Source organism: Diabrotica virgifera, chromosome 3, assembly GCF_917563875.1.
Source record: "Diabrotica virgifera virgifera chromosome 3, PGI_DIABVI_V3a".
Lineage (NCBI taxonomy): Eukaryota > Metazoa > Arthropoda > Insecta > Coleoptera > Chrysomelidae > Diabrotica > Diabrotica virgifera.
The window spans coordinates 33,112,506-33,128,823 of NC_065445.1; the positions used below are offsets into that span (position 1 = coordinate 33,112,506).

At 32.5% G+C, this 16,318-nt stretch overlaps 1 protein-coding gene across 2 annotated transcripts in view; it reads left to right on the plus strand.

Annotated features, from left to right (window-relative positions):
* Positions 1–1,290: 1,290 nt before the first annotated feature.
* Positions 1,291–16,318, plus strand: part of LOC114329827 (FERM domain-containing protein 8) — a 31,686-nt gene continuing 16,658 nt past the window's right edge. Inside the window, exons 1-5 of one of the 2 annotated variants that reach the window (XM_028279074.2) lie at positions 1,291–1,448; positions 7,550–7,661; positions 8,986–9,203; positions 14,279–14,521; positions 14,770–14,935. In XM_028279074.2, the coding sequence (XP_028134875.2) occupies positions 7,651–7,661; positions 8,986–9,203; positions 14,279–14,521; positions 14,770–14,935 (638 nt within the window). In that variant the 5' untranslated portion in view covers positions 1,291–1,448; positions 7,550–7,650. Of the gene's footprint in view, positions 1,449–4,640; positions 4,757–7,549; positions 7,662–8,985; positions 9,204–14,278; positions 14,522–14,769; positions 14,936–16,318 lie in introns of those variants that run through there. The other variant, XM_028279076.2, reaches the window with a different exon arrangement.

A 16,318-nucleotide genomic window follows, 5' to 3' on the forward strand; every position in this document is an offset into this window, starting at 1 on the left:
AGTTTCTATTGGGACTCGAACCAGCGCTGATAAGCGCGGTTGGTATTGGAATTCATTCGCCTTCAACGCTTAGCCACGGACACTATGTGTCATTATTTACGAAGATCGACTAACTAAACGGATTAAACTTGTGATATTTTGATATTTTGAAAATTGATCAAATTATTTTAATTTTGAATTGAAATGATTTAGAATTGAAAAAATACAACAAAACATAGAGTAAGAAAACAATATATTATTGGCAGATCAAATAGGTAGGTTTATACCCATGATACATTAACAATTATTACGTACCTGTTGCTTTTAAAAACTATTTAAAAGTCACTACAATATTATAAACTTTTTTGTTTCTGTCCTCACAACAATAAAACTAATATATTATACATTTGTTTACCTTTACATTTACCTCCAAACCACAGCTGTCCTACAGCTGCCATATCGGATAATTTTTGACATGTCATTTGAACATCCAATCAGAACAAAGTTATAATGCGCATGCGCCGGCCTGATAGGTTTTAACATATAAAAAATCACCCTCTATCGCCGGTAAAGAAGTATAACTTCAAAAATGATCGAGGATATTTCTCTCGAGGATTTTCTGCAATCCAATGTGTCTACCACGCATATTGGCTACATTATCGTAACCCTGTCCACGCATATTATCCATAATATTTATATTTAATTCTTCAAGTTTATTCTCTATAAATTCAAAGAGACCTTGACCTTGTCCAGTTAAGTCAGTTTCAGGAGAAAAGCCCAAGAAATATTCAAATATCCGAACTAGTGTTGAAGTTGAAACACATCTTACTACAATAATTGTTATTTGGTCTACGTGCGTTATATCTGGGCTTAAATCCAATGTAATAGAAAAATATTTAGATTCGCATTTTAGTATTATCAGGTAATAATAATAATAATTATTGTTTGGAACATTAGACTTTAGAATTGGAATTATCTGAAACATTACTATTTAATTATTTGAACTTATTTGCGTTTTAAAAAAAGTAGTATCATCAGTGGCCTGCTTTTGGCCGCCTGTGTGCGATGCACACTTTGCACACATGGTAGCGGCGGCCCTGTTCAGAACAATATTAATAAATTAATATAATTTTATTTATAAGGATATCCCTATAGCGCATGGCAGGGCAGTAAATTCAGAACTATCGATCTCACCCCAGCTGTACAGCGGCTCAATTAAATACTGTCCGAAATTTCACTATACGCAAAGTGGATTAATTTTCTGAGTTACTATATCGTACAAGATGCGTTCTCAAAACACCCCAACTCTGTCATCCCTTAAAACCCGCAGTCCATTAACCTCCACGTGCCATAACAGGTACTTTTATTTTAATTCTCTTCTAGAATAACAGTACAATCTAGAAATATCTGTCTTTACAATGAATCAAGATATTTAAGTGTTTTTCACAAAATTTATCTGAGTTAAGCAGGTAAGTTTTTGTTTAAAAATAGACATGTATGTTGAGAGGGGTGTATTGTATATAAAAAATCATGTAATATTAGGATTCATTAGATTAGTACTCAGTGTTTTCGTTTTGATCTTATTAGTGAGTTCAATTATTATCTCTAATAATTGAACAGGAGAGATAGGTAGGAATATGAGATGTGGAGTAAAATGTTATGGATTGTAATCCTTAAAATTTAAATAAGAGTCATTTAACTCTTTTTCCGTTCAGATCTTTAAATGTCTAATTACAGTAGAGCGTCGATAATCCGAGCCCTGGTAATCCGAACATTCACTAATCCGAACGCAATAAAATTACAAAATTAAAAAATATGATCGCGGACCGAATTTTTGGATTTAATATGACAATATGGGCAAAATATGACCGCGGATTTTTGTTTTGTTTATGCAGAAATACATACAATATATCTGTTTATTATGCAGGTGTTTTATTCCTTGTAACTAAAACGTATGTACATAATATGTACTATGTTTATGAGCTTTGTAAGTATTTTGAACATATGTTCGATAATCCGAACAATTTGATAATCCGAACTACCCCTGTACCAATTAGTTCGGATTATCGACGCTCTACTGTATATTAATACTAGTATTTCACTACAAATAATGAAATATTTGTTATTTGGGCCAATAAATATAATATGGGAATTAAAAGTAAATTAAAATAATAGAGCAAGTCTAAAACAATTGATAGCAATTTTAATTCTAAGCAATTAAAAATAAATATTGCTGAAAATAACGTGGGCAACATTTTAATTTTAAATATTTTATTGTTTTAAAGTTGTACCTGTTTATGTGTACCAGATGATACCATAATCCACTGATTAAGCCCGGACAAAGAAGAAAGGTTGAGCAACAGACCAATGACCTGTTCTCATGAAAAGAAGCATTATCAAAACACCTATACCCACACTCGAATAAAGACTGAAAACGGTGAGATGAATGATGCAAATAAAACATAATGCATACAAGTTGGTACATGAAGTATAGGCTATTATGTTAAAAAAAAGGAGGGTTAGAGAAACTACAGTGCTAAAGGGGTTTTATCGTTTCATATGCTCGATGGATCCTCAAATACGAAAAAACCGCGAAGTGCTACGATTATAGATGTGCGCTTTTACAAGAAAGTTGTTCAAAATGAAATTTCCTATCAAAATGTCACTTTATAAAGTCGAAAATAATATTTTATTACAAAAATATATTCAAAAAAGAAGTGAAAAAAAACATGAAAAAACGCGAATTTTCTTTGGCCCCATAACTTTTTTTTTAGGGGCTATAGATATTATAAATATCACAATACTCTGACAAAAAAGCATCTATCCTTCCTCTTTAAAATGACGTTTGGTAGAAGTCTTTCATTAGGATCCATCGTATCGGAGCTACGATTTTTTAAACTTCGTCACTCACCATTTTTGTGCCATTTTTTTCTATCTTCGCAACATTGTTCTTGTTCTATAACTTTTTTCTACGCAGTTTTTAGGTATATATGCATTGTTTTACATTTAATAGAAAGAAACGTCAATTACCTTTAAATTTGTCTATTGTAGTAGATTCTAGGACTATTAAGCAAGATATGGTTCTTCAAAATCTTTTACTCTTACAGTATCACAAGTAATCTGTAAATTACAAGATGCAAACAAAAATTGGTTTACCATATCTAACTAAAGTTGTTAAGTTGTTAGTAAACTATATAGTCCAGAAAGCCACTGCGCATCCGCTAGGAAATATATTCCGATTCGGATTTTTTGCACAATCTTACTTAAAAATGACCTCTTTTAACAAATGTGCATGTTGTCAGGACCAAAAGTGGGTCAAAAATTTTTTAAACGTTTTTTTTTGTTTTTTTCTTAAGATAATTTTTTTTGCATGAAACAAAGTTTTTTTAGGTTTTTTGGATCATTCCAAACAGAAAAGGCCTTTCACTTACTCACTTACTCAATACACACACTACACTATGACACAAGGTACCTAACTGCAAAAATTCACCGTACCTACCAAGCCAATGGCCATTAGTTGTCGAGGCATTAGCTAAATAAAAAAAACTTTAAAGATGGCTTTTGAATGTTCTTGGATAACTGTTACTTGTATAATTAATTGTCTTAATTATTAATTCAGTTAATTAATATGATAATTTTTTCACTAACCATGTATTCAGTGATTGTAATAATTTATCTACTGTACAACAAAAACTAATAATCAGTCGAGAAAAGGGAAAGTGATAAAGTGATTTTTTAATAATATATTGCTACTATGAATCGCTTACAATTTTGAACATCCTTAACAACAAAATACTGTGATCACTGAATATTATATCCTGATGTATTCTCTGCTTGGATCTTCCATAAATAATAAACAATAAATAACTTTTTATTAAGTTCACGTCTTAAATCAATTATTTATCAAATACACTATCAATATTATTTAATCAACAACTTAAAATATTCCCGATGCCATGTCAAATATTTAAAATTGTCACTATACTATCTGACTGACAATATGCTGGCAATATTCTATTTGACTGAGTGCGTTGTATGACAAAGATAGATTTGGAAAATATTGCCACGGACATTGTGTTATTTTTTTTTCGAATCCTGAAAAAACCAAAAAATATTTTTGAAAAATTTAAACGCAGAATGAAAGACTAAATGAATACCGAGGGCCGAAAGTCCCTTAGAATAAATAAAAAGTGTATTTTGAATGAGATATTTGAAATTAAAAATCACACTAAATTTTCTCTTAGTTTTTCTCCCCTGTAACTTATTAAAATAAACATTATAGAAGTTCTCCGGGACTTTCGACCCTCGCTAATAACGTAATCTTTCATTCTGCGCTTAAATTTTTCAAAAATACTTATTAGTTTTCTCAGGATTCAAAAAATGAATCCCATTTGAATAGCATTGGAGCAGAAACTACGTACCCATCCCCTTAGATAAAATTGAAAAGAATAAAAATGATACGCTCGTATTCCAAATTTTATTTTTGCGTCTTTTGTGATGTTTACCATTAAACACATTGTTTTTATAGTACAGTTCTAAAAGCCTTAATTATTTGGGATATACGCTTGAGAAATTGCAAATTACCTTTACCTTATCTAACAATTAACGGAATTCGCCATTTGAAAATCGTTACGTAATTCTAGTGGTAGGTGCATATTAATTGCTGTTATACACCTACATGTTAGTAGATATATTTCAGTAAACATTTTTGCAATGTTATAACATAATATATCCAGCTAGTTTTCTATTATTAATGATGATTTATATATGCAATCAGGTGAGCCAATATTATTAATATTTTTACTATTATAGACATAATATTGAAATTTTTGCTTAATAATTTCTCTTTCATTAAATTGCCTACTTGTTCGTTATTCCCTTTTCAGGATTTGTTAATTTTTTAATCGTGGCTACAACAAGTAGGTAAATCCTTTATCTTCATCACTTTCGAGATCTTCCAAGTTGAAGACATTATTTAGGTTTCTTATTAGTGGGTTTGTTTCACCTATTATAATTAGTTCTGCATTATAATGCAATTTATTATAAGTTGATGCATTTTAGCAATTCTTCGAGTACATACCAATAATTTGTATCGCAGCGTATTTATTTAAGATAATAATAATTTGTTCTATAAAACGGTTAAAATATATAGACCAGTGCAGATAGCTCTAAAATGGACCAAAAAAATAAAAAATTAATAGCAGGATGAGACCAATTCCAAATGAAAGTACACATATTACATAACATGTGGAACATTTTTCACCAAATCTGGATGAGGGCAACATGGGTTGGAGGAGCGTTTTTAGGGGTGAAAACGGTTAATTACGATTTGCGGCAAAACGGCACATCCTATCGAAAAAAGTTAAATCGTAAAGTTGTAGGCAATAAAAAGATCTACAACTTTTGTAAATAAACATTTTTCACATAACCTCAAAATATCCGAGAAAATCGGAAAATTCGATGTTTTTGATTTTATTTTTTTTCTTACTGAAATTTTTTTTTTTTTATCAAATATGGTGGAAACTTACCTCTTTCTGTCCCAAACACGCTGTAAATTTTCTGTGTAAAAATATTTTTTAAAACTCTTGTTTTTATGTTTAAGGGAAAATGTAACCATTTTTTCAATTGAAAAATCTCCCGAAATTTTTTTAGCTTTTTTTTAAAGAAGTTGGCATTTTTTTTGTTTATTGAAACCTCTATTTTCTGATGGTGTAAAAAAATATATACGTTACTGTGGAAAATTTTGTCACAAAAGGCAAAAATCGGAAATTTATTTTCAACCTTTCACCATTTTCAGATTCTCAGGCGTAATATAAGTTGCATAGCGAGCAGGAACCAACGAACCTCTGTTAAAAATTTACTACACTAATGCCGTTGTCTGTGATTTTTAATTTTGTGAATAAATGAATGTGAATTTCATTGATTAATTGAGAATAAGACACAGGTAGTATTTACCTTTTTATGTAGATTCCACAATTTCCTTTAAAATAAATAAATTTGTCACTAAATTCTTTTCACAAAATTATGTTTAACACGTACGTTTGATTCACTGTATGTGTCATCATGGTACACATAATGGCCGCGGCGCGGCGTCTGGCTGGGCTGCACCTACTCGCTATGCAACTTACATTACGTCTGAGAATCTGAAAATGGTGAGGGGTTGAAAATAAATTTCCGATTTTTGCCTTTTGTGACAAAATTTTCCACAGTAACGTATATATTTTTTTACACCATCAGAAAATAGAGGTTTCAATAAACAAAAAAAAATGCCAACTTCTTTAAAAAAGCTAAAAAAATTTCGGGAGATTTTTCAATTGAAAAAATGCTTACATTCTCCCTTAAACATAAAAAACAAGAGTTTTAAAAAATATTTTAATAGAAAAAAATTACAGCGTGTTTGGGACATAAAGAGGTAAGTTTCCACCATATTTGGTAAAAAAAAATTTTTTTTTCAGTGAGAAAAAAAAATAAAATCAAAAACATCGAATTTTCCAATTTTCTCGGATATTTTGAGGTTATGTGAAAAATGCTTATTTACAAAAGTTGTAGATATTCTTATAGCCTACAACTTTGCGATTTAACTTTTTTTGATAGGATTTGCCATTTTGCCGCAAATCGTAATTAACCGTTTTCACCCCTAAAAGCGCTCCCCCAACCCATGTTCCCCTCATCCAGATTTGGTGAAAAATGTTCCACATGTTATCTAATATGTGTACTTTCATTTGGAATTGGTCTCATCCTGCTATTAATTTTTTATTGTTTTTTTGCTATTTGCACTGGTCTAATAAGCAAAACATTGGTGATTTTATTATTTAATACCTTGTGCAACCCTTAAGTACTCATTGGGATTTTACATACACATAAGTGCTCGCATCTCACCTCACAGGCACCATGGTGTAGTATGATGATATTTTAATGTATTAATGTTTTCTTTTTACAGTACAGTAAAAAATGGTTTGTTTATAAAAAATAAAATATTTTATTTTTCAAAAAAACGTTACCTAAACCAGAGGTTCTCAATCTGTGAGACATGTATCTGTATAACTTGTACCACTGGTGGTAGGTACATACCATTATTGGCGGTGGTACACAAAATACAGCCAAAATCCAACATATTTGTAGTTAATTAGATTACCTAACTTGATATGTATTTCAATTAGGTGGTACGTGGTACCAAAAATAATTTAAAGGATTTTGTGGTTCATGACCTAAAAAGGTTGAGAACTACTGACATAAACAATAAACATAAATAATATAAGAAAAGAAACTAATACCTATAGGTACTACCTACTGATTGTAACCTTCAGTACATATATTTTTTGCATGCTCAGAGCAGACGAATTTTCTACAGTTTGATCATTTTAATTTTTTTTTATTTTTTTGGAAGCTCTGTAGTAGCTTTGCAACGTTTATGCACCAGCGGTCACTGATGTTTTTGTCTACGATAGGAGTAGTATATACAGTTCTAATACAATAATAATAATTGTAATATGAATGATGATCATGAAAAACGTAATAATTTATAACTTATTAAATAATATATGTTGCAATTGAAAATTTATTATTTCAGCTGAAAATACTACCACAACCCATATAGAACAAATGCCTATAAGTTGCTACTACAGTTTTTGTTAAATAAGACAATAGAGATATACCAAAAATAAGAGATTCATGTGGCAAACGTAAGTTTTTCTACTTGCATAGTTTAATATATTCATTATGATTTCAATACCTGTATCATAATGGGATTCATTATGATACATATTTTCATTACGATACAGATCTTTAACCAATAGAATCGCGAGATGACGTTTTGTCTCGAAGGTGGCAGGTGGCACATGCGCAATGAGCAATGTTAAGTCAAATGCATATGCATAAAATTCTTTTTAATCATTGTAATATTCAAAATATAAATTTATCAACAAAATAATTAATTTAATTATATAACTAATTAATTTGTTTGTACTTATTACAAAATAAATAAATTTGTCATGCCCAATGTCTTTGTGTCATGCCCAAGTATTTCGGTCTTTTGTGTATCTAAAAACGGTTCATTCAGACCATATGTTCTATTGTTAGAGTCCCATTTATGGAAATATTCGCCTATTATCTTTAGGTCTGCCTCAGAAGCTTCGACGTCTTAAAGTGAGGCCCCAGTCGTTCAACATAGTCCATATTTGGACATAGATCTCTTCCAACTCCTTCCATCTGGCTACTATTTTAATGTTTTCAACCCATCTCATCTGTGGTCTTCCTCTCGGTCGTTTTCTTTCGTAAGGTCTCCAGTGTTGTATTGATGCATTCCAACGTTGGTCTTTTTGTCTAGCAGTGTGGCCTGCGAAGCTCTATTTAAGTTTGACAACTTTTGTTGTTATATGTCATGTCCTCGACTTTTGTTTTTGATCTTACCCAGTTGTTCCTCTTTGTATCTGATATTCATATACTAACATTGCTCTTTCCATTACTTTTTCTGTTGTTCCATTGCTCTTTCCAGGTCTGTAATATAGAGCCTAAATACCAATGAGGAATGTTGCACAATTTTAAGAACAATAAATATATTTTCTTTATATGTATTAAGAATTTTTTCTACAAAACGTCTTCAGTCCACTGTATTTCTCGCTCATCACCTGACTTTCCTCTAACTAAACAAATTCTTTCATGGTATGCTGTTGTGGTTCTTCACTAGTTATTATCTGTATTCCCTCTTCTTTTTTGCTTTGAGGTTTGTACTCAAGTGCGTGTCTGACTATTAGTTTGGTCTTTTTTTAGTCCATGCCCTATCCAAGTCCATGCCCAATCAAAGTCCATTTATTATTTTTTTTAATTTTTAATTAATGTAATTGTTATCCTCTCTTATTTTTTTCTTCATATTTCTAGGTCTTAGTGCCATATACAGGAATACCCTTAATATTTGCTTTAAGAAGTTATATGTATGTTGTGCATATGCACCATTTAAATAAACATTTAAAAATATTAAAAACTTTGCTTATTTGTGTTCTCTTCAAGTCAAACCCACGATGACTACGTTCAGACCGATGATATTCTTAACTACACCAATCTGTATTCAGTTTCTCAAAGAGTTACACCAACTAATAGCAGTTACTCAAATCTGGCTACCGTTAACGCAGGAGTGACTGATCAGCCTAAATCATCCACTAAACAACAAGACTGGGATAATACGTCTGATAATAGCAAAGAACAAAGTGAAAAGAAACAAGTAAGTGGTAAGTATTCATTTTTTTTAAGTTCCTGTTTAAGCACCAGTTTCTGTTTAATCAGGGTCTGTTTTCCTGTATTAGATAGCTAATTTTCATGTTGTCTGAATGTAAGCTTGCCCTTGAACCGTTCTCTTTCTTCTTTCCGTTGCTTCTAGGTGTCAATATGTCTACCTGCACTTGTTTTGATAGCATGATATTACCACTTTTGTAGTTTTCATAGACGTTCATAGTTTTCATAGTGTTCCCCAATAAATAATATGTTTTGCGAATATGCGATTCTCCAATCATGCTACACATTTTCATTTCTACGTTAAATAATTTGTTTATTACTTCTATCCATCCATCCATCCAATGGCACTACAGCCCAAATCGAGCCTTGGCCTCCTTCAATAAGCTTCTCCAATCATTTCGATTTACCGCTGTTCTTTTCCATGAACGCGTTCATAGAAAGTTCCTGGCATCCTCATCGACTTCGTCTTCCCATCTCTTTTTAGGTCTTCCAACAGGTCTTCTTCCCTGCATTCTTGCATTCAGCAATTTTCTGGGGATTCTACTCTCATGCATGCGGACCACGTGCCCTGCCCACCGTAATCTCTGCAGTTTAGTGTGTTGTGCTAGAGTTGGTTCGCTATATTGCTCGTATATTTTTCTATTATACCTAATTCGCCAGTTGTTATTTTCACTTATTGGGCCCAGTATCCTACGTAATACTTTTCTTTCAAACACATCTAATGCATTGGCAGATTTTTGTGTCACCACCCATGTTTCGCAGCCATAACTTACTATGGGCCTGATTATTGTTTTATATACCCGGAGTTTTGTTTTCCGGTGTACGTCTCGCGATTTGAATATGTGGCCCATCGCAAAATAGGCTTTATTTGCCAGCACAAGCCTTCTATTTATATCCGGTTCTTCTTGATTGCTTGCAACCAGATCCATTCCTAGGTACGTGAATCTATTCACATGTTCTATCGTCAATAAAGTGTTGTTGCGCCGGTCTATTTGATCTGGTTTGTATGAGTAGTTTTGTTTTATTTGTGTTTATTGCTAGCCCTACTGCTTCTGCACTCTGTTTCAACTCAACGTAGGTTTCTTCCGCTGCATTCATTGTTCTGCTCATTATGTTTATATCATCCGCGTATGCTGCTAATTGGGTAGATTTGTTTGTAAGTATGTTATTTCCGCTTACCGTCAACCGTCTAATTATACATATTCAAGAACAAGATTAAAAAGCGTTGGAGCCAGTCCGTCGCCTTGTTTCAGTCCTTGCGTTATCGTAAACGCATCAGTGATCTGTCCTTGAATACATACTTGTGCTTCTGTTTCTGTCATTGTCATTTGCACTAGTCGTATTAATTTTGATGGTATGCCAAATTCTTCCAATATATTAGGTAGAATTGTTCTATCTATTGAATCATAGGCTTGTTTAAAATCTACAAAGAGATTGTAAACGTCCATGTCATATTCCCATGCTTTGGCTAGTCATTTCCCATGTTTTGCGAATATGCGATTCTCCAATCATGCTACACATTTTCATTTCTACGTTAAATAATTTGTTTATTACTTCTATAATTATAATTATTTCTATGTTCGACCACATCCAACTAAAAGACATCATACATCTCTTCTGTGATAGAGAAATGTCACATAATCTAATCAAAACTATATGGAACATGGAAATATTAGTCACTAAAACAAAATGTATGACAATAGCAAAGACTTAAAGTTTTCGACCTAATAGAAATATCAAAAATATTGAAAAATATTCCTAAAAGATATTTAATTGAAAACTTATTGGACCATTTTCCTGGTAACATCTCCATGGCTTCTAAAAATTGCAAGCCAGATGGATGCTGTAGCGAAGAAGACAAGAGGGAATTCAAAAACTTACAATTCACGACTCCGTCTGTTCAACTGGTAAATTCCAACGGAAAATGGCCCTAGTTACTCAAAGGTGTAAAACCAATATAAAATGAAATAAAAATGTATTCCATTTAAACTTTAAAACTTTGACCATCAGTTACCAGATGTCGTTAGCCACCTATTCCATAAATGTCAGTTGCAATGCGGGGACAAGCTCTCGGAGATTCGTCACTCGGGACAGAGAGCAGCAAATCTACGGCTCTCTGATGATGACTCCAAATAGAGTCGAAAATGGTCGATTTAGATTGCTGTATGTTAAATTTCTTTGTCATTTTACCGAAAATTGACGGGAAAAAATGCAACGTTCCACTGGACAATAAAAATAGGGTACAGGCCATAAATTAGGGTTTGATATTAGCTCATAGTCCAAGTAATGAAGCTTAAAAGAGGACAAAACCTCGCAATTTTTACAGAATGGATCGATTTGCTTGAAAATTTGAGAATAAGTAGTGGATAGTCCAAGGATCAAAATCTATATGAGGCCGAAAGGCGCTTTAACCGTGGGGGTGGTTGCCACCCCATGTCGGGGGGTGGAAAGTTTTTATTTTATTTTGACCGCCAAAGTTGTTAAAAACCTTAATTCTAAGCCAAAAACGTTCTATACATTTTTTTGATAAAATTAATAGTTTTCGATTTATTCGCTATCGAAAGTCTTAGTTTTATAACGAAAAAATCAATGTTTTTAGTCAGTTTTCTGCTAATAACTCAAAAATTTTTCGTTTTATCAAAAGAGCTTTGCTTAACAAAAATGTACCTTTAAAAAATAAACAAAACGGTTTTTTTTTTTAATTTTCTTTTAGACCAATGGTAATCGAGCTAAACTTTATTATATGTTAGCTCTTCCTCGTCAAATGCTAAATATTGTATTTTCAAAGTCAAAAGACGAGAAAACTATGCATTTTTCGAGGATAACTTGTTTAAACTAATTTGAAGTATTTAGAAATATCTTTCTCCTGAAATAAAAAAAGTAGTCTCTAGCTCAAAAATTAAGTGACTTATAATAAAAACAATGTCAGTCCCTATTTCTTTTCAGCGAAAAAGTGATGGGAAACTTCACCCTACTCACCACCCTAATTAAAATTATTCGTTGACCTTATTTGGTCTTCTTTATTTATGTATTATTAATAGGTTCAAGAGGTTTGACCGGCTTATAATAAATAGTTTTTAAATAAATGGAGTTAAAATCGAATAACGAATTTTTGTAGTTTGGCAAAAAATGCCCTTTTCTTCATAATAGAAAGATTATCATCAGAGATACGAAAAAATATTTAAATAAAAAATTGTAGATTATTTAATTTCCAAGAAAGCAGTGTAAAAAAATTTTTTTCACGGTAAAAATTGAGTGAGCTATTCACAGTTAAAACTTATAATAACATGCAAAAACCACCTTTACCAACCCTTTCAAAGTCACCTCTTTTTGCGACTGAGTATTTTAAAAGGATTTATTATTAATATCCTTATAGAGCTTATAAAAACCTACAAAATTATTTTTTAACAAACTTTCTAGGATAAAAAATAAAAAAGCTACGGTTAAAAAATCAATATATTTTTTTGAAAAAAAAAAGGAGAATTCCAATTGGAAGCATAATCATGTAAGTTAGCGATGTTTTTAGTCCTTGGCCTTACCTATTCTTCTTTATTTATGCATCATTAATAGATTTAAGAAGTTTGACTGGCTTATAATGATTAGTTTTTAAAAAACTGGAGTTAACAGCGAATAACGAATTTTTGTAGTTTTGTAAAAAACGCCATTTTCTTCAGAATAGAAAGATTAGCATCAGAGATACGAAAAAATGTTTAAATATGAAATTGTAGGTTATTTAATTCTTGAGAATTTGGTTTAAAAAACTTTTTTCTACGACAAAAATTGAGTGAATCGTAAATGAGTATAATATCGAAAAACATTGATTTTTTCGATATAATAGTTTTATATAACTTTCGATAGCGAATAAATCGAAAACTATTAATTCTATCAAAAAAATGTATAAAATATTTTTTGCTTAAAATGAATGTTTTTATCAACTTTTGCGGTCAAAATGTAATAAAAATTTGTCACCCCCTAGATGGGGTGGCAACCACCCCCATGGTAAAAGCGCCTTTTGCCATCATATAGATTTTGATCCTTGGACCATCCACTACTTATCTTTAAATTTTCAAGCAAATCGACCCATTCTGTAAAAATTGCGAGGTGAAAAGCTTCAGTTCCTGGACTATTAAGGATCATACAAAACAAATTAAAAAAAAAAATTCGCTATTTCATGTTGCATTGAATCTATTTCAAGCAAGCAAGCAAGCATAGTGATTTAACCCAGCCTGAGAGACTTGCTCACCCCTGGAGAATGACATTCGGGTGATACAATTCATTGGGGCGAGGAGGATTAACTCCCGTAAGCAGGAATCACTCCACCCCGCTTCAATGCTCCATACCATCCACTTACCCCCCTATAGCACTCTGATGCGCTATAGGGGCTCTCAATCAGCAAAGTGCTTATCATATGGGAGTCTTGGGTACACGGACTCCCATATGAAATCCTACCCCGATCAATGTAGGCCAGCGTGAGGCGCTCTATTCCCGCTATCTCTATTGACTTATCATCTTCGATCTGTTTTGCTTGCTCGGGCGCCGAGTCCCCGCTCTGGGCTATGTCCAGTTCGGTGACTCGGCGCTCGAGGATGTGGGCCCCTCATGCCCGTTTTTTGGGTTTTGTTACTAATATTTTTTTGTGGCTTTCGCTTATTGTTAATATTTTATTGATTTGTTTAGTGGCTGAAGCCATTTTGAAGTTTTTGTATATTTTTTTTGAGGGATGTCTGAAACGTATAAAAATCAACATTAATAAATATAATGAGATGCCAAAGGTGAGCAAGTTGTTTTCTTTTGATAGAGCTACGATTATCTAGCCTTTATTATATATTAACTAATATTTGCTGTTTGGGTCTCCTGTGTTTCCAGCTATGGTACACATCATACCTTAATATCTCTTGCAGGTTGAATCTATTTCACGTTGCGTTAAATCATGTCTTCAGTTTTTATCTTTTTCGGTAACATTTTTCTATTGTATTCAACCTGCCGCGCCACGTGTCGTCGGATTTCTTTTTTAAACGCAGTATTTACAGTATTTACACCATTGAATATTGACGTAATATTTACTTTTCAGATGTAACAACGTCTACAAATAGCAAACCTCAAATGAAACATCTAGGGGAATCTAGTCAAGGACATTATTCACCTGTTTGTGTTTATCTACACAATCGGGTGGCTATAATGCTAGAGATCGAAAACGTGGAAAGTGTAACTGCTGAACAAATTTGTGAGAGAATCATCAATAGCGAAGAACTGGGATTAGGAAAGCAACTTTATACCCAAATATTCTCTTTATGGATGATCAGTCCACTTTTAGGTATACATATTAGTTCTTTTATGCTTTTATATGATATAACCCTATATCCTATTAACTCGTTCAGTGCACATGACGACAGTGTGTCGTCACGAGGTTTTCACCAAGTGTGCCTACGATGCACGAGTGTCGGCGGTAGTACTGCGTTACTAACTAACCATTTAAGTACGTGGTAAATACGAGCCATGTGACGCGATTGTTTAAGATGGTCACTGAACGTGTTAAAAGAAAGCTACTTTGTTTGGTTTTAGAGCTTCAGTTAAAACCAACACACAAACCATATAGCATCAGGAAATGTTGGAGATCTTTGCTAGAACAATATAGTCACACGTCATATAATAGACAACAAAGAGATGAACCCAGATTAGTCTTTCAGAGAAATATATTTTTTTCTCCCCAACTAGAGGAAAAAATTAAGTGAGTATACTAAAAAACTAAGTGATTCAATAAGTATGTAATAAAAGCTATGTATTTATCTTTAAGAGGAAACAGTAGCGATCAACAGGTAGCAAAAACGCGTTCCAAGATTGCGGCTGTAATTTTGAATATTTTTTCGAGATATTTGGCAAACGTATTCGTAATATAATAAAGAATGGCGGCACAGATCCCAATTTGAAAAATATATTAATATGTGGAAATTACTCTGTAATTAACAAAAATATTAAAAAAAACGAGCCTGTACCGCCATTAAGAAGAACAAAAAAATACGCTTTCTTCAAATAAACTTTTTTATCCGATGCCTAGATTTTGTGTCATTTTGGAACAACTAAAATTTTTTATTTCATTAGTAGTTCCAAAATGACACAAAATCTAGGCATTGGATAAAAAAGTTTATTTGAAGAAAGTGTATTTTTTTGTTCTTCTTAATGGCGGTACAGGCTTGTTTTTTTAATATTGTATTTAATTACAGAATAATTTCCACCTATTAATATATTTTTCAAATTGGGCTCTGTACCGCCATTCTTTATTACATTACGAATACGTGTGCCAAATCTCTCGAAAAAATATTCAAAATTACAGCCGCAATCTTGGAACGCGTTTTCGCTACCTGTTGATCGCTACTGTTTCCTCTTAATAGCCGTATTAAATCAGAGAAATATACTAAATATCAGAAAACAAGAAAAACCCTAAAACATTTTGAAATGCATTAAACTGTAGCTGGTTCGGTTTAAGCAAGAATGCCACACCCAAATCAGATTCCGACTCAGTTTTCTGCCCTTAGAAATATTTGTATTTAGACGTTATGGCCGTTGGAAGATATAGCCACATTCAATCATGCTAAACACCAACTTGGCCGAAAGATGGTTTTCTAAATTCCTGCCTGACGCTCTGCGTAGGGGTCGACAAGACAAGAATTCTTGTCTTGACATCAATTTCTTGTCGTCTTGAGAAAAAATCAAGAAATTAAAACAAATTTTTTCTTGACGTTTTCTTGACATCTTATATCTTGTCTTGACTCAAGAAATTTCAAGATCTTGAAATTTCTTGATAACCCGGTCCTGTGATTCCCCTGTAGCAAAGAATGGTTGTGATCAGTAAATTCTATCAGTATCCGAGTAGCTTTAAAACACTTTCTTTAATTCTCGAAGGGAATAAATATTGCACACTCCCATTGGCGGTAATTGGAGTAAATTTACTTTTAGACAAACTAGAAATGAGGAGCTCAGAGCAAAAGTGGCCTAACCCCAAAACGAAGTTTTGAAATAAATGCAATCTTGGCATTCGCATTTCGATTATGCTTTTGGGATGGCGCTACAAATTTTGTAACGTCATTTAGGCTAATATAGAGGTAGGTTGTGT